Source organism: Schistocerca americana, chromosome 7 (assembly GCF_021461395.2).
Source record: "Schistocerca americana isolate TAMUIC-IGC-003095 chromosome 7, iqSchAmer2.1, whole genome shotgun sequence".
Classification (NCBI taxonomy): domain Eukaryota; kingdom Metazoa; phylum Arthropoda; class Insecta; order Orthoptera; family Acrididae; genus Schistocerca; species Schistocerca americana.
Genome location: NC_060125.1, coordinates 136,600,103 through 136,618,832, shown reverse-complemented (window position 1 = coordinate 136,618,832; position 18,730 = coordinate 136,600,103). Strand labels below are relative to the sequence as shown.

General features: G+C 38.7%; 1 protein-coding gene across 1 annotated transcript in view; it reads right to left on the bottom strand.

The window, feature by feature from the left end:
• Nucleotides 1-10,252: 10,252 nt before the first annotated feature.
• LOC124622287 (GRIP and coiled-coil domain-containing protein 1) overlaps nucleotides 10,253-18,730 on the bottom strand; it is a 101,787-nt gene continuing 93,309 nt past the window's right edge. Inside the window, exons 11-12 of the mRNA XM_047147956.1 lie at nucleotides 18,071-18,294; nucleotides 10,253-10,722 (exon numbers count right to left, since the gene is read on the bottom strand). Of these exons, the coding sequence (XP_047003912.1) occupies nucleotides 10,542-10,722; nucleotides 18,071-18,294 (405 nt within the window). The 3' untranslated portion in view covers nucleotides 10,253-10,541. The remainder of the gene's footprint in view (nucleotides 10,723-18,070; nucleotides 18,295-18,730) is intronic.

The following is an 18,730-nucleotide window of genomic DNA, read 5'->3' as shown; positions in this document are numbered from 1 at the left end:
GTGCTACGTAACAATGATGCTGCTAGTGGTTGAGTACTTAAGATGTCTTATGCACTGAACGAGGCCCACGAGAAAGACAGGCCGCGGCGCGTACGTCACGAAAAACGCGGCCTGAGCTCGCTTGTTCCCGTAACTCAGCGGGCAAAATGCGTTTTTAAATCAGTTAACTCGCAACCGGGTGCGTGCATACTAACGAGAATTGCATCTTGTACTGGAATCCGTTATTATGAAGTCTTACTGATTACTGTTTTTACAACAAAATTTAAAATCAATTCTCGATAGAAATGGTATAACCGCTCGTTTATAGCATTTAGTCTCTTCTTCGTAACAGTTCTCCTTTCATAGAAGATGTGGTGCCTTGCGCAACTGATAATCATTTTGGCATGATTTTAATTGCCAAATTAGAGCCTGTTAGTAGGCCTACGGACTTCCTATCATTGTAGGACTAATAATAGTGGATTCCAATAGACGATGCAACTCTCGTTCGTACATACACATTTACTTATGAGTTAACCGGTGTAGAAACGCACTTTGCTGAGCTGAGCGAGCTCGGCCTACGTTCGTAACGTACGCGCCGTGGCCTGTCTTTCTCGTAGGTCTCGTGCTCTGAATAACTGCCGTCATTCGCTAGCGAGATCACGTCACATGAGCTATGACTGGCTGACAAAAGTGCGTCGCTCAACGCAATCTCTATTTTAAGGCTTCGGATCTTGTGGAATTTGTGTATATACTTTCGCAATACGAAAATAAACTCTGTCCATATTGTATCGCATCAAACATATTTCCAAACGCATTGTTTTTCCTGTTTCCTAAAGTGCTGGGACGTCCTCCGCCGGTATAAGACCTTCACCATTCAAAGGACTGATAGGTTTTACAGCTCCGAGGGAAAGTATACTGTTGCTTAACACGGATGTATTTTCACCCGCTTTATACGTAATTTCATCCGGGAGAAATTGTGTTTTTAACCGGGAAATCCGGGAATTTTTTTTTCTTGTCTACGTAGACACCTTGACTGAAGTTTAAGAGATTAGTCAGGATGAATCAATATGCAAAGAAGTGGGATATGAAAGTACTACAGAATGACAAGATACACTAGAAGTTGTCTGTGGCTATAGATACAGCAGTTAAGAATAGCCCAGTAGGCTGTACAGTTGAAGAGGAATGGACATCTCTAAAAAGAGCAATCACAGAAGTTGGAAGGAAAAACATAGGTACAAAGTAGGTAACTGCTAAGAAGTCGTGGGTAGTAGAAGAAATATTTCAGTTGATCGATGAAAGAATGAGGTACAAAAGTGTTCAGGGAAATTCAGGAATGCAGAAATACAAGTTCCTGAGGAGTGAAACGAATAAGAAGTGCAGGGAAGCTAAGATGAAATGGCTGCATGAAAAATATGAAGAAACTGTAAAAGAAATGATTATCGCAAGGACTGACTCACCATATACGAAAGTCAAAACAACCTTCGATGAAATTAAAAGCAAGGGTTGGTAACAATGTCTTAACCTAACCCAACCCAAGGAGTGCAATGGGAATTCCAGCATTAAATGCAGAGGAGAGAGCGGCTAGGTGGAAAGAGTACATTGAAGGCCTCTATGAGGGGAAGATTTATCTGATGTGATAGAAGAAGAAGATCCAGTATTAGAATGAGTTTAAGAAAGCTTTGGAGGAATTAAGACCAACTAAGGCAGAAGGGATAGTTAACATTCCATCAGAATTTTTATCATCATTAGGAGTAGTGGCAACAAAACGACTATCCATGTTGGTGTGTAGAAGGTGAGTGTCTGGCTACATACCGTCTGACTTCCAGAAAAGTGTCATCCACACAATTCCAAAGGCTGCAAGAGCTGACAAGTGCAAGAATTATCGCACTATCAGCCTAACAGCTCATGCATACAAGAATAATATACAGAAAAATGGAAAAGAAAACTGAGGGTGTGTTCAATGATGATCAGTTTGGCTTTAGCAAAGGTAAAGGCACCAGAGAGGCAATTCAGACAATGTGGTTGATAATGGAAGCAAGACTAAAGAAAAATCAAGACATGTTGATACATCTGTTGACCTGGAAAAAGCATTCAATAATGTAAAATGTTGCAAGATGTTCAAAATTATGTAAGCTATAGGACGAAAAAGGTAATATACAGTATGTACAGGAGCCAAGAAGAAATAATAAGAGTGGACCACCAAGAACGAAGTCTTCGAATTAAAAAGGTTGTAAGACGGGGATGTAGTCTTTCGCTCCTACTGTTCAATCTGCACATCGAAGATGCAATGATGGTATTAAGAAAAAGGTTCAGGACTGGAATTAAAATTGAAGGTGAGAGGATATCAATGATCCTGAACAGAATGAACGGTATAATGAATACAGAATATGGACTGAGAGTAAATCAAAGAAAGACGAGAGTAACGAGAAGTAGCAAAAATGAGAACATCTAGAAACTTAACATCAGGATTGGTGATCATGAAGTAGATGAAGCCTGATGTTCACGAAGTAGATGAAGTTAAGGAATTCTACTATCTAGGAAGCAAAATAAGCAGTGATGGACGAAGAAAGGATGACACCAAAAGCAAACTTGCACTGGCATAAAAGGCATTCCTGGCCAAGAGGAGTCTACTAGTATCAAACATAGGCCTTAATTTGAGGAAGAAATTTCTGAGAATGTACATTCAGAGCACAGCATTGTATGGTAGTGAAACATGGACTGTAGGAAAACCGGAACAGAAGAGAATCAAAGCATTTGAGATGTGGAGCTATAGATGAATGTTGAAAATTAGGCGCTCTGATAACGTGAGGAATGAGGTGGTTCTGCACAGAATTGGAGAGGAAAGGAATATGTAGAATACACTGACAAGGAGAAGGGACAGGATGATAGGACATCTGTTAAGACATCAGGGAATAACTGCCATGGTACTAGAGGGAGCTGTAGAAGGCAAAAACTGTAGAGGAAGACAGAGATTGGAATGCAGCCACCAAATAATTGAGGACGTAGGCTGCAAGTGTTACTGTGAGATGAAGAGGTTGGCACAGGAGAGGAATTCATGACAAGCCGTGTCAAACCAGTCAGAAGACTGATGACTCAAAAAAATAAATAAATAAATAAATATGAATGTATGAATCTGAAGATTGAGCAGAGTCATCAATCAAGTTCTGTTGCCCTTGTTGATAAGGACAAACAGTATACCAACAGAAGGCTAGTGTCAGTTCAGGAAATGAATGACAATGCTTTCTTAAAAAATTTCCCACTAATTGTAAACGCAAATCAGGAAAAAAAAAAGCATGTAGACATTGTAAGTGCACAGGAAGAAACAAACCGACATTATGATGAACCAGTTCCCAATATGTAACTTGTTATGATAGTTGCAGTTTAGTTTCTTTATTCCAGCCTGTAGTCTAAGGCCTTCATCTTCAGAGCAAGGCCATTGTAAGTCCAGTTTATTTAAAGTTTCTCGGCTTACAAAGTAATGTTTACTTACCAGCACAATAATTTCTTTACCAACAGGTGAGTTGGTTCATTGTATATGTGACAATTTAAATAAAATCTCTCTTCACCTTACATATAGTTTTGGTTTCACATTTCCACAAAACTCTCATTTTCGCAATATCATGTTTTTGGACTTGCACCTCTTCAGTTCTGCACCTGTCATATTCTCTTCTTTTACCACATTTACATCATCTCTTTTGTTGAATGCACTGCATCACACTTACATGTATAAAGCTGCCATTTATGTAGTAGTTATTACAGTTACAAATTTAGATTCAAGTGTAGCAGAAAAAATAACCGCATGCATGCGTGCGCGCCCACACACACACACACACACACACACACACACACACACACACACACACACACACAGACAGAGAGAGAGAGAGAGAGAGAGAGAGAGAGAGAGAGAGGTGCAGCTATATTATGTCGGCTGAATACATAATCCTAGAATTGCAGTTTGGCAGGTGAACTGAACTGGGAACAGGGGTGTGTCAGATGGTGTGGATCAACAAAGAGGCTGGAAGAAGGATGAGTGATTGGGGATAGGTAGCTGGCAGTTCAGAGGAAGACAGCACATGGGCTAGGCACACGACACACAGGCATCATAGCCGGTGAGTTCTGTATTGAATACTATCTTTCACAACATCTTTCCAACTCTAAACCCACTACTTTATTTCTTATGCACTCACCAGTTATATCCTCACACACAATTACTACTTCTTTGGCACAAATATGTAAAAACAAACCTGCAGTATGGCCTTGGACATCTGCATGGCACTCTCCTACGCTACTTTGTTTAAGGGCCATCTAGAGAGAAAGTCTTCTTAGCCTCACAAAACCGCAGCCTAGTTCAGGTTCATTGATGATATCTTCTCCATCCGGACACAGAGCCAACACATACTATTCTCATTCCTCCACAACCTCCAACACCTGTTTTCTTATCAAATAATGTGGAATAACTACAACTGTACCCCAAACTTTGTATTGATTTTCAAATTATGATGTTTATTGTGGAGCAGATGACAAACATCATTATCATTAGTATTTTATTTAGATTTTATCATTCACCTGCACAATCATGCAAGTATTAATTCTAAGCTAAGAAATGTTAATGAAAATTCACTTTCACATTAAAACATGCTTTTTGCAAGTGGAACATTATTGTTTTTGCTTCTGCAATGCTAGGTGTCATATGTCAGTGATTTTTCTACAGAAGATAATGCTAATTTTGATCGTCCATTACAACTGCCGAAGAGTGAAAACCCATTCAAAACACACAAACATAGCTGTCAACCTTGAGAAGAGGCAGTCAGTAATTACGTAACAAACATGGATAGGTGTCTCGGGCCGTTCCTTGGAATATTTTAAAAAATAGAAACCTCATTTAGACCTTTAAACACTATATTTCTGATACTTTTGGACCCTAAATAACAAAGATCTTCCAGGGATAAAAAGAACTGTAAATGGAAAAAAATCAAGTTAAGTGGAAAATTCTATAAATCAGTTTAGTAAACATCAAGGGTGCTTTAGAAACATTTCTGTAATTTTCAAATACTGCAATATTAATACACATATATCTCACAAATTAGTAATGAAAATAAAAGTAAACATGGAAACAAAATCCACTTACATTAGTAAATGAGAGGCCTATCTTCAGTGTTTTACACAAAAATATTCACAACCCTTCCTCGTCCACTGTCTCTTCTTCTTTCTGCATCTTCCAATACTTTTGTAATACAGAACAATGATTTCCACTGGTGACCGAAGATAATTTTTTCTTAGGCGATAATCTTGTTGCATTCTTCACAGAATTTGTGAAACTATTTTTGTAACATGCTCTGACACTAAAAACTCCATCACAGGCAGTATTACAGTAATGAAAGCATAAGTTTGCTCAGTGACAGATACTTCTTAATGTGTGATGTATCACATAGTAGATTTTTTGCATCAAGCAATATCTGCTCTCTTTTTCTACTCTTCAAAAGTTGTCAGACTTCACTTTCGTGTTTTCTTTCCTTCTTATTACAATCAATGTAAGAAGTAAATCCATGACTGCTGTTACTTGGAACATCTACAGATGCTTCCACCTTTTTTATTTTTTTCACTTTCACTCCTGGTGTCATTTGCACTGTTTAATTTCAAATCTTCATTTGTATCACACTTGTCTTTATGGAAACTGTAAACAGTTGCCAAAGGCACAAGAAAGTCTAATTTCCTTGAATTTTTGACAAAACAACTAAAAAATCCTTATCAACTAACATCATATAAACAACTTTTCTCTTCTAAAAAGATCAATAATACCACCGAATACAGATAATGTCACAAAATTACTGAAAGTTTTATTAAGTGAATAACTGTATCAGATACTGTGCTGTGTGTAACAACCAAAGACGTTGCTCCTTGCATAAGAAAAGCAAACGTTATTATTGCACTATACCTAATTTTCCTTATGTCTGTTGTTGAAGGTAATGTTAATGATTCTGACTTTCTTCTTGCTCTGATAAAGATGAAGAGAACTTGTAATTGAGAATATTATGACTCATTAGTAAAAGTTGTATTCAAGATAGAAAGAAATGAGTGTTCACCTCTGACAAATAATTAAGTGAGACTTGAACGTAAATATTACTCTTTCCTCCTCATTCTAATTGCTACAAGGAAGTTTCAGCTACACTGCATCGATTTGGAGTAGCAGAGACGCTGAGGAGATACAGCTCTTTACCAACATATTATCACATGACAAAACACATACAACATGAGCTTAGTTTCAATGAACATTTCGATACACTATTTGAAAACCAAGAATACATGCTTATCTTGTCTATAAAATATAAAGTACCTTAAAAATTTAATGTGTATTATTAAGAATGGATAAATAGGTGCACTCTCGATACGGAAGTCATGTAGTTAAAAATACCGCAACAGCTCACAGGCGAATGCCTGGAACTTTGTGATGTTGTTCAGTTCCGAAGTCGTTTTATTCCTACTCTTTTAGCCTGACATGGACAGAATGAAAAATTTTGCCACTCAGCATATGCTACCTTAGTAAGCTGTGGTGACAAAATCATGCAGACAGGCTTACTACGTACACAGGAACAAAATCATTACAATCCATAAAACATTTTAGTAGCATATGATTGGTGAAATATAAACAGTACCTTTCCCAATTTTTGTATATCAAATTTTCGTAATTTTTTAGCAACCTCTCATAGTTCTGCAATTAAGGTGATAGACCAATAATGATTATGGACAATCTGTAAAAGGTGACAGTTCTGCACAAGCAACATTATATTAACATGTTACATATTAGTAATGATGTCTCAATGGTTGTCAACCCATTACAGCTATTAATTATTTATGTTTATTATTCATTTATGTGTATATTAGAATATAAAGTATGTAATTCTAATTGGATGGGATAAATACGTAGTTAACCTGTCAATGACAGTCACAAAATGGTACTCCAATTTCATTGACAAAAACCCCATTGTATAAAAATGGATTGCTTTGTCACACCATTGCTCAATAATATACATAAACAACTCCGTTTTTATGTTGCTCAAAATACTTTGTCCAAAAACTTATGTTAGGTTTATGTTGTGAGTTTTTCAGGTTGGTTATGTCTTGTTGGACTCTAGGAGCAAATTTGCCACCGATTTGTGGAAATCAAACAAAATTTGTTGGTAACAGTTTTTCTTGAAATTCTAAACCCATAATGGGATGGATTTGAACACAGTACAGAAAAACTTGAAATTATGCTCTTAGCCACTGTAGCACCAATTCATTTCGTTTTATGCTGCATGAGCAGAGTGATAAAGTGATATCAAAACTTGAACAATCATTTTATTGGAAATTATTCTCAGTACACAAGCCAAAATATGTGACCCACTGCTTTCATTCTTCAAGGCTTTGACAGTGTCAGAGAGTAACCTATGGAGGGTTCCCTTCTGAGCTACCAAATAATGGCTCACAATCCATCCTCACAACTTTACTTCTGTCAGTCCCTCTTCTCCTACTTTTCAAACTTCTCCACAGCAGCATGAAAATTCATTCAGGAGACAATCTCCTAGGCTGTCATTATGCCATTAAACCGCATTGTCCTTTGTTCCAGGAGTACTACCGTATTTACTCGAATCTGAGCCGCACTCGAATCTAAGCCGCACATCAAAAATGAGACTCGAAATCAAGGAAAAAAAAATTTCCCGAATCTAAGCCGCACCTGAAATTTGAGACTCGAAATTCAAGGGGAGAGAAAAGTTTTAGGCCGCACCTCCAAATCGAAACAAAGTTGGTCCATTGTAATATGAGACACAATTAGGTCGAATGAATGACGATACAGCTACAGTAGTTTGGTTCGAGTCATAAGCTTAGCAGTTAAGCTTTACCAGGTAGCCATTGCTATGCATCAGGCGCTCCGTCCGTATTTATACGGGTTTCCTTCCTTTTTCATGTGCTTTGTCTGGTTTGAATTGACTGCTTATTTTGCTTTGATATGATAAGTGCCGTTCTCTTTGTTATAGGTGTTAAGCTGAAAATGCAGTACTGTACTGTGTCATGCATTGTTTGTCGCATTCTGATAACGAGTGTTTGTCGCATTCTGATAACGAGTGTTTGTCGCATTCTGATAACGAGTGTTTGCGGCCTGTCTCCGCTTGCAGCATGGCTTGCTTTTGTGCGTGCTACTGCTGCTTACAATAAAAACAAAAAGAGAGGAATCATCTCATTAGTGAAACAATGGCAAGAGACTGCTATTTGTTGTTACTTACACTGCTGCTTTCTTTGATAATGATCAACAAGAACCAAATAATAGACTGCGAATGATAGAAGATGTTCTGAACGAGAGTTTAGCGAAAATTTTTCTCCATTTGAAAATCTTTGCAGGCGCCTCTTTAGTTCATTACATTCCGCACAGAAATTAGAGTCATCTTAGATTTTAAATCTAGTCAATTGCCGTGCTTCCTTTCTGACTGTATCACTATTAGGCATAAGAATAATATGAATATAAACATGACATGATATATATATTCCTCCGCGTTTGCTGTTGTCTCACTCTAGTTTCGTAGTTTATTAGGCAGACAGGATTTAAATGAGATAGCAGCAAACACGAAAGAATACATGGTAAAATGTTTATATTCATATTATCCTTATGGTGAAGAGAATACTGTATGTGATTCACAATTCATAAAAGCTCCTATTAGCAACCATCTCTTCTCACAGGTAGGAAAGAATTCAGAACGTATAGTTGGCCACATTGACAAACATCCCAAACAGTCTTGCCAGTCAGATATTCGTAGTACATTGAAATGCTGTTACATTCGAAGATGAACAATACGGAATTTGTATTTACTTCGTTGGATAATGTATGAAAATGCAGTGATCGAAACTCGGGGCGGAGAAAAAAGCTCGTCTTCCACTTTTTTTTTCTTTTTAATTTATTTACTGACGCAGACGTTTTGGCGCCAGTATTTATCTTTGTGCCTGCAAAGCATGCCTGTGTAGCGCTACATATATTCGACGGCAGAAGTTAGTTGTGGCGGCACCTACCAACATATTTCAGAACTTCCGCTTACTTTGCACTCGATTCTAAGCCACAGGCGTTTTTTTGGATCACAAAAACCGGAAAAAAAGTGCGGCTTAGATTTGAGTAAATACGGTAGTCTCGCAAGGAATTTGAAAGAATTTTTGTCAAGTTTAGAAGATAGGAGGAAAGGTACTAGAGCAAGTAAAGAAGTGATGGCAGGTTGTGAGTCATACCTGAATAGTCTACTGCTACAACACTTGCTCACTAAGAAGAATGGTTCCAGGTTTGAATCCCAGTCCAGCACACAGTTTTAACCATCCAGAACGTTTCAATGTATGACCTATTGAAAGTACAGAGTGAGTTTTTACAGATCTTTCGTTAGTTAAACGTACTGGACAAAATGTGAAACTGTCAATTGTATCTTGATAGAATATAGTTTACTATTATATTTACTTGTTTTCTCAGTATCAACAATTTCAACTTGCGGAGGAGTGGGCAACTTTTAGGCAAGCTGCTAAATTGTTTATACATTTCCGCTATTCTGAATTGCACTCACAAGATGGAACCAACATTTCTGCTTGCAGCCTAATAAATGTCACAGGATGTGTATATGCCAACTGCACTGTTGAAAAATATACAATGAAACATGAGAAACTGAAATGCCACTTTTCAAAAATGAAATGACTATTTTGAAATGTGTTTTACAAAAATGAAATAAGTAGGCCAAAAACACTGCGAAATCAAATAAAGTATTTATTATCTCATACACTACAAGTGCAAGTTTTATGATTTGGTCCGCTGAACCCTCAGAAAGATAAGTGAAAAGTAACTTCATCATTAAATGAAATGGGATTTTTCAAGGATAGGGGGAAGAGAGCCCCCCCCCCCCCTCTCTCTCTCTCTCTCTCTCTCTCTCTCTCTCTCTCTCTCTCTCTCTCTGTGTGTGTGTGTGTGTGTGTGTGTGTGTGTGTGTGTGTGTGTGTAGGGGGAGAGGGGTTCAAATGGTTCAAATGGCTCTGAGCACTATGGGACTCAACTGCTGAGGTCATTAGTCCCCTAGAACTTAGAACTAGTTAAACCTAACTAACCTAAGGACATCACAAACATCCATGCGCGAGGCAGGATTCGAACCTGCGACCGTAGCGGTCTTGCGGTTCCAGACTGCAGCGCCTTTAACCGCACGGCCACTTCGGCCGGCGCAGGGGAGAGTGGAGGGGGGGGGGGGAGAGAGAGAGAGAGAGAGAGAGAGAGAGAGAGAGAGAGAGAGAGAGAGAGAGAGAGAGAGAGAGAGAGAGGGGGGGGGGGGCGTACAGGGATAAAATATCTTACTGGTACCATGCATAATATATCCACTGGAATCAACACACATAGGAAATACTATATGTCCAGATAAACTCTAATTTCATAATACTTCAGGATCACAGACACAGTCGATTCACTAAGTTACCTCAAAAGTCAACCACTACAGACAGTGTTTCTATTACTTCACCAACTACGATGTTAGTAGAGGCTTCGTTGTGTACTTTAACATGCCCCACATGAGTCATAGATGTTTATGGATTCGGTTAAGTTTCTCTTGTTCTAAATCGCTAAATTTGAGCACTGCTGCAATAGCATTTAGCATGTGTTTCTTGGAATTGGACTCATTCGTCGTAAGAAAACAGAGAACAACATTCTTCAGATACTCCAAGTTTGCTCCTTCTCTGGACTGACAACGATTTAATCTGAAATAACACAACATATTGATGTCATTTACAATAATAATAATAATAATAATAATAATAATAATAGTGATAACAATGCAAACAAAAGAAATAGTCTATTAATAAACAATAAATAGTTTACAAATTAACATTCAAAATATTTATATTTACAAAATAGTTTTCCATAAAAATAATAGAAGTGAAAATACAAGTGGTTTGTGGTCAAACACTACACAAATTTCTCTTCAGATATAGTACATCACATGATAAAATAAATTATCTGTTAATTATAGTATCATAAACTCAATTAACCAAGTCAAAAAAAATAGGGGAAAGATCAATTCAGTGTCAGTAGCGTGCAAGGAGTGGCTAATGACAGAATATTAATTTAGTTTGCATTGCTACAATGTTTAGATATTATGAATAATCTAAGATTAATGTATTTGAAAGTTCTGAATGGAAAACAACTGAATGAGTAAAGATAACCACAAAGCAAACATTGAGATTGTAGGACAGTGTATAGGAATATAAACAAGTACCAGAAGAATGCAACGTCATTTCTGTGTTGTTCAAGTACACAGGCATACTGTTTGGCCATGATAATCTGCCCCACATTAGCACTACTGAGAGGAAAGGAGCAATGAGAGAAGACAGCATGAACTCCTTCCCACAAAGTTGGAACCATTACTTGTATCTTGTGCTTACATGAAAGCAGAGGTAACAAATGCAGAAATATTGGCAGTGCTTGGAAACAAATCATTATATATGAACTAGTGCCAGTTTTCTCTGTTACAGGCAACCAGTAAAAAGTATTGTGGCCAAACAGTACACAAACACAATGGGTTATCACATTTTGGGGAGAGGTTATGGTGAGATAAGTAGATGAGATAAACAAGGAAGGAAAAATGAAGAGATGGGAGGCATGAGAAAGGGCAGAAAGGAAAGAGGATAAGAATATGGCATTTGAGGTAGCTCTCCTTCGTACAGGCAGAGGTAGAACTGATTTACCTCAAAAAGGTGTGAGAAGGCAAGGGATAGGGTAAATAGATATTTACATTTTGCGGCATGCAGTTGCAGCTGTAGTGGTTATAAAGCTAAGTACTGACAGAGTTATTTGTGCATTGTTACAGTTATTAAATTTAATAGTTTTCAGTGGTGTTTCATGTTGTTTGTGGTAAAATAATGATTTAATAAACTTTTGGAAACATTTTCTCAGTAAAATTTTCATTCAGTGTTTTAACTTCATTTGAATTTTTGGTTTTAGCTAATAATTTTGTGAATTTCTGTTGGTACTGGTATTAGCTGTGGTGCAGCAGTAGTAATACAAATAGTTGCTTTCTTGGTAGACAGAGAATTTTGAGACCGGTACTGTTAGTTCTATAAATAGTTCTACTGGAGTAACTGAACTTTGGTAACGTAGATGTACAGTTTTTTTTTCAGTAACTGAAAATTTTACCATGAGTGAGAAGTGTGGGCTCTGTCATAGGTTTGAGAGTAGTGGGTTACAGTGTGGGATTTGTTCAAAGTATTTTCATTGGGGGGAATGCAATGGGGAAGCCAGTGGGCATTCTAGCAAGATCATCTCCAGGAAATGCAGAATCTGTAGTAGAAATAAGTTGATAGAGCAGCAGGAGCGTACGATCTGTGCCCTTCAGGTGCTGTCACAACGCACAAAGGAGGAACTAGATAAGTTGAGGAGGGTGAAGAGTGGTGGGGAATGGGAACTGGCAGTTGGCAAGAAGGCAGCTAGGAAGAGGAGGTATTCAGACTGTTATACTTTGCATATATGCAATAGAATTGACCAATTGCCAGAGTTGAGTGGAGAGGAGCCTCGTGTAGCCGTAGATGTAGGGAACATGCAGCAGTCCTCAGCACTCAGGAGACCTAGGTCAGTTGCAAAGCCTAACAGAAAGAAGAAGGTTCTGCTGCTAGGTAGTTCACACGGTAAAGGTGCGGCCAGCAGTTGCAGGTGAGTGAGTACCAGGTCACCAGAATTGTGAAGCCTAGTACAGGGTTGGCTCAAGTAACTGACAGCATAAGGGAGTTATGCAGGAATTTTACAGAGGAGGATCAGGTAGTGATAGTGGGTGGAGCAGGGAACAGTCTTGATAGGGACGGGGAATATGATGTAGGTGGTGACCTGGTAAAGATAGCTACTCAAACTGTTAGCACTAATGTGCATTTCATGCAACTGTTTCAGCATCATGATTGGGCTCATCTTAATGCAGCTGTTAGGTGCAACATTGGGCTGGGGAAGGCGTTGATGGCAGAGGGCACAGGTCACATCTCGGTGGTGCTGGTTGGGTCTATCAGTAGATCGGATTTCACAAGGCATGGCCTGCACCTCAATTGGTATGGGAAGGAGAGTCTGGCAAAGCTTATAGAGGACAGTACAGTGGATGGTGGTGGTGGGATCACTCATGCAAAAATTCTTGTAGTGTTAGAGCTGCACCTTTTTTAGACTGAAGACAGCTGATAGGTATACCTGCTTAAAGGAAGTCCCTCTAACTAATGGCTCACCTTCAGAGGATGTAATGTTTCCAAGAAGAGATGGAATTAGAATATTTCATGAAAATATAAGAGGTATTAGAGAAAGTTAGTGAACTGCTTACAGATGTTGACACTGAAATTATTGGTATATCAGAGCACCACTTAAATAATTTGACAATTCAGAGGCTTCCTTTACCAGGATACAGATTAGCTGCCTGTTTTTCAAGGAGTACCTTGCAGGGTGGGGGGAGCGGCTATGAATGTAACAAACAGTATTCCATTTGAGTCCATAGACTTATCACGGCACTGCACTGAACAGATATTTGAATATTGTGCAGGGGCAGTTGAATTTAATAAAACTAGACTTATAATTGTTGTTTCTTGTAGGTCCCCTAACTCTGACTTCAGAGTATTTCTGTTCAAGCTAGAGAGGGTTCTTGATTCACTTTGTAGGAAGTACCAAAAATTAGTTATATGTGGTGACTTCAATATAAATTTGGTACATGATGGTGCAAGAAAAAGGATGTTGGCATATCTCATAAATGCTTATGATCTGATGTAGACAGTGTTTTTTCTAACTAGGGTGCAGGGCAACAGTAGCACAGCCACAGACAATATTTTTATTCATTCTTCATTACTAGATGGGCATTCTGTTAATAAAAGGGTGAATGGCCTTTCAGACCATGATGCACAAATTTTAACACTAAAAGGCTTTAGTACTGAAATGTCACATTTAATTAAAAACTATGTAGGAAAGTTAATCCAACAGCAATAGAGAGTTTTTTAAATCTCATCAAGGAACAAGAGTGGCAGGATGTTCATAATGCCGATAACATAGATGATAAATATAATGCTTTCCTTAACACATTTCTCATGCCCTTTGAGAGTTGTTTTCCATTAGAACGTTCTAAACATGGTACTAGCAGAAATAGGCAGCCCGGGTGGCTGACTAGTGGGATAACCACTGAAAATGCTGTATTCACTTTTGTCTACGAGGTACTGGATGTGTTAAATAAAAGGTTTCGAATGCAAGGCATGTTTTTTTCATTTAACTAAGGCATTTGGTTACGTTGATCACAAAATATTGCTCCAGAAGTTGGACCATTATGGAATATGGGGAGTAGCTCACAATTGGTTCACTTCTTACTTTAGCAACAAACAGCAAAAGGTCATTATTCGCAATGTTGAGAATGGTTGTGATGTGGGGTCTGAGTGGGGTACAGTCAAGTGGGGGGGGGGGGGGGGGGGGGAGGGGGTGTGCCCCAGGGATCAGTGTTGGGGCCACTCCTGTTTCTTATTTATATAAATGCTATGCCCTCTAGTATTACGGATAACTCTAAAATATTTCTGCTTGCTTGGTAGTAGAGGATGTTGTGTGCAACACTGGCTCGGTTTCAAATAGTGCAGTTCATGACCCAAGTTCATGGCTTGTAGAAAATAAACTAACGCTAAATCACAGTAAGACTCAGTTTTTACAGTTTCTAACACACAATTTCACAAAACCTGACGTTTTAATTTCACAGAATGGGCATATGATTAGTGAAACTGAACAGTTCAAATTTCTAGGTGCTCACATAGTAAGCTGTCATGGAAAGCCCACGTTCAGGGTCTTGTTCAAAGACTTAATGCTGCAATTTTTACTATTCGAACGGTATCTGAAGTGAGTGATTGTTCGACATGAAAACTAGCCTACTTTGCTTATTTTCATTCGCTTATGTTGTATGATATTATATTTTGGGGTAACTCTTCCCATTCTAAAAGGATATTTTTGGCTCAGAAACTGACAGTTCGGGCAATAAGTGGTGTAAGTTCACGAACCTCTTGTTGACCCCTGTTCACGAGTCTGGGTATTTTGACATCAGCCTTTCAATGTGGGCCTCAGAGGGGTAGCATATCCATGCCAGACTGTGTTAATGTATACAGTGTGTGTACAATTTCATATGGATGCAAGCCATATGGAAGGGATGGACACAGAAATGACAATTTAGATGAGAATATTTTGTAAGCTGGTTGCATAGGGAAATATCACTTCAAGGGAGAAGGAAAGGATTTTGAGAAAATGAATTCTTTCCGAGCACAATGAAAGGCAATCACAGCCATAGAAAACCAGATATGCTTCTTTGGAGCCTTGGAAGTACTGGAGGATACGATTTGGGTTATCTGTGCATCATGTCTAGACATGGTACTGGCTGTTTAGGCCTTGGCAAGCTCTTCGGCACATTGGGAGGAGGCCTGCTCATTAGTGTCGATGTGCCTTCTGCAAGTGGAAAGATTACAAGGGTGAAACTTTTTGGTGTGGAAGAGATGGCATTTGTCAAAACAGAACATTACTGGAAGTTGTTAGGAGTAATAAGTCCTCACAGGGTTATTAAAAAAGTGAAAGTTGCCTTGCAGGAAAGCAGCTTGTCTGCGCAAAAGCAGCTTGTCGGGACGACGACGACCAGGTGTAACACACAGGAGACAAGACGTTACACTGTAGAGGAATAAGTACAAAGTGCCTAGTCTTGGGTCAAGATCAAGAAGATATCATCAACAAAGTTGAAACAAGAAAGGAGTTTACAATTTTAAGGGAGGTATCCTCTTCATGGCCCTCAAAGGTTTGGTGTGCACATGTTCATAATTGTGTTGTACATCTGTTTGTATGTCTTTCTTTCACAGTAACTCAATGTGTCGTCTTTATGGTGAGTAGTAGTCTATCTTTTTCATATTGTTGATATTACTTTCAAAGAAGACATAGAGAGTTATGTGTGAAGATGCAGTGTGTCATCTATAAGAGGAATAACACAGTATGTGAGATTTTAAATGACATCATAATCGCTGTTGAATGTAGCAGCTATTTAACTCACAATTGCAGTTTCAGCCTTTGTGTAATTTTCAAGTGGTACTGCAAAAGCTAAAAGAATACAAAAACAAGGCACAGAACATATATATATATTGAACTGTTGAAATATATCATGTAGACAGCATTACATTACTAAAGTGGTGAAAATAATAAATCACTTACATTTTGCTTCAGCACATGCCCGACTTTAAAATCCTCCTTCAAGTGTACATGTTATTGTTGAAAGTGAGCCTTTTCACTGTAGAAATACATATCAGATGAGTGTGCAGCTCTGTACATCATGGAATAATGTAAATTACATGAAATTATTTCATGTAATTTACACCATTTCACAATGTACAGAGCTTCACACTTATTTGATGTTACTGTATTTCTACCTTGAAAAGCCTTACTTTTGACAATGACATGTATACTTGACCCAGGATTTTGAAGGCTGACGTGTGCTGAAGGAAAATGTAAGTGACTTATTACTTTCACCATTTTTATAATGCACTGCTGTCTACATGACATGTTTCAGCAGTTCTCATTTTTGTATTCTTTTAGCTTTTGCAGCACGACATGAATATGACTCAAAGGCACGAAATTGCAAATGTGAAATAAATAACTTCTGCAGTCAATAGCAAATATGACATCCTTTAAAAATTCTACATGACTGTGAACCCTGACCATGAGAAGTACACAGAGAAGTGTTGTTAGCAGTGACAAGCTGCTGTAAATATCAGGACATAATGGAAGAAGCTGTTGGTGTCTGTGATACAGCACGTTAGGCTGCAAGCAGTTTTCAGAGGCATTTGTTTGTTATAATGGAAATCTTCACAGTGCAGTTACGTAGGTTGGTTTTTTTTTTGTGTGTGTGTGTGTGTGTGTGTGTGTGTGTGTGTGCGCGCGCTGAAAAAGAACACAAGTTTTTGGGCTGACCTACAATAGTCAGGTCTTATTTACACTGCTCTTTTTTTAAAAAAGAAGAAGAAGAAGAAGAAGGAGGAGGAGGAGGAGGAGGGGGAAGATGAAGTCCAGAAGACATGATGGTTGGATATACATGTGCCTGTGTGCATACACAGTCATCGGATTTGTAACTGATTAGACTTGCAATTCTCTGTAACAGGTAAATCACCCATCAGAGTGCATTAGTGTTGCTTGTGACAATGGCCTGGTGCTGGACTGCAGGAGAACATGCAGGCAGGTATACCCGTCGTCAGAGTTTTGGTTGACCTCACATCTGATTGCCACAAGGGAGGACTGCCATATTATACATAAAGCACATCAAAAATCCTTCACATCTCCACCTGCCATCCAAAAGTAAGTAATGGATAACCTGCAACATTCTGTGCCATCCCACAATGCTAGTCGGAGATTAGCAGTAGCCAGACAGGGAACTGCCACAATGCAAACAGCTGCGTTTGGATTGGTGCCGTGACCGGGAAGGATGAACAACTGACAATTGGTGTCACATTGTGTTCAGCAATGAATCTTAATTCTGCATGACCTCTGATGACCATTACTGGTGATTATGGTAGCAACATGGGGAGGATACAAATCTTCCAGTGTTTCGGAGAGGCATGTTAAGGATCAGTTACCAAACTGTGGTCCAGCTTGCCTCAGGAGAGGATCCAATGGCTTTATGACACCCTTCTTAACTGAATCAGGGCATGCATCCAGATCGGAGGTGGTGCAGTGACATACTGCTAAATGGGCTCCTACTGTCAAGTTCTTTGTAAATCTGATTCGATTTTGTAAAGACTGACATAACGTCACACAACCCATCAGCCCATGACATACCATTTCATTTCCTCCTCCCCTTCTGGATGTTTCACTTTTGGTCATGCAATGTATGTGCTGCTCCAATATTCAATGACTTCATCAATGTGATATTATCTTTACTTATTCCACTGTAACCGACCCAGAGATTAGGTAAGAAAGGCTCCCAGAATCTTTATTCAAAGGAGAGAGAGTAGGATAGTACAAATGAATTATGTAAGTCAACAAACATTAACCTAAAAACAAAACTCTACTGTTAGTGCATTGTTACCTACTGACCTATCAATTTCCTCCTGTAGGCTCTGTACCTCATCTGCATGTTTTTCACGATCAGTGGCAGAGAGTCTCCTGAGTTCACGGAGTGCCGCTTCCAACTGATGGCGTTCCCTCCGCAGTGATGAAATCTCCACATCGCGCCGAGCCAATTCGTGGGCATAGTGTAGTACATGTGGGCTGTCACTGGTGTTCCCCAAATTTGCCAGAACGGTTTCTGCATCCTGGACCTTAAAATTAATCCCAAATATTGGAAATCAATGAATCTGATATCGACACTCAAACTTAACAGCTAGTGCTTTGCTTCCTTAAGAAATGAAATGTAAGAACAACTCCAACAGCACACACCAAAAATGTTACGTGCGGTTTCCAGAAAAGCTTTCGGATCATTATGTATGCCCCACGAATACACAAAGACAGAGTGTATTGAAACACAATTGTTGTTAATTAACTATGATTTAACTTTGTGGGAGACTATGATACACTGATTAGATAAAGAATGTCACAATGTCACATTGTATATATCACTCGCTTTAGATTATGTCATCCAAATAGACAAAATGTTGTGAAAGACTAGACTCTGCCAAATATATTGTTTGGGCTGTAAATTTTGAGTTTCACACTCAGATGATCGTATTTTATGGAGTCATAAGCTTGACCATGTAT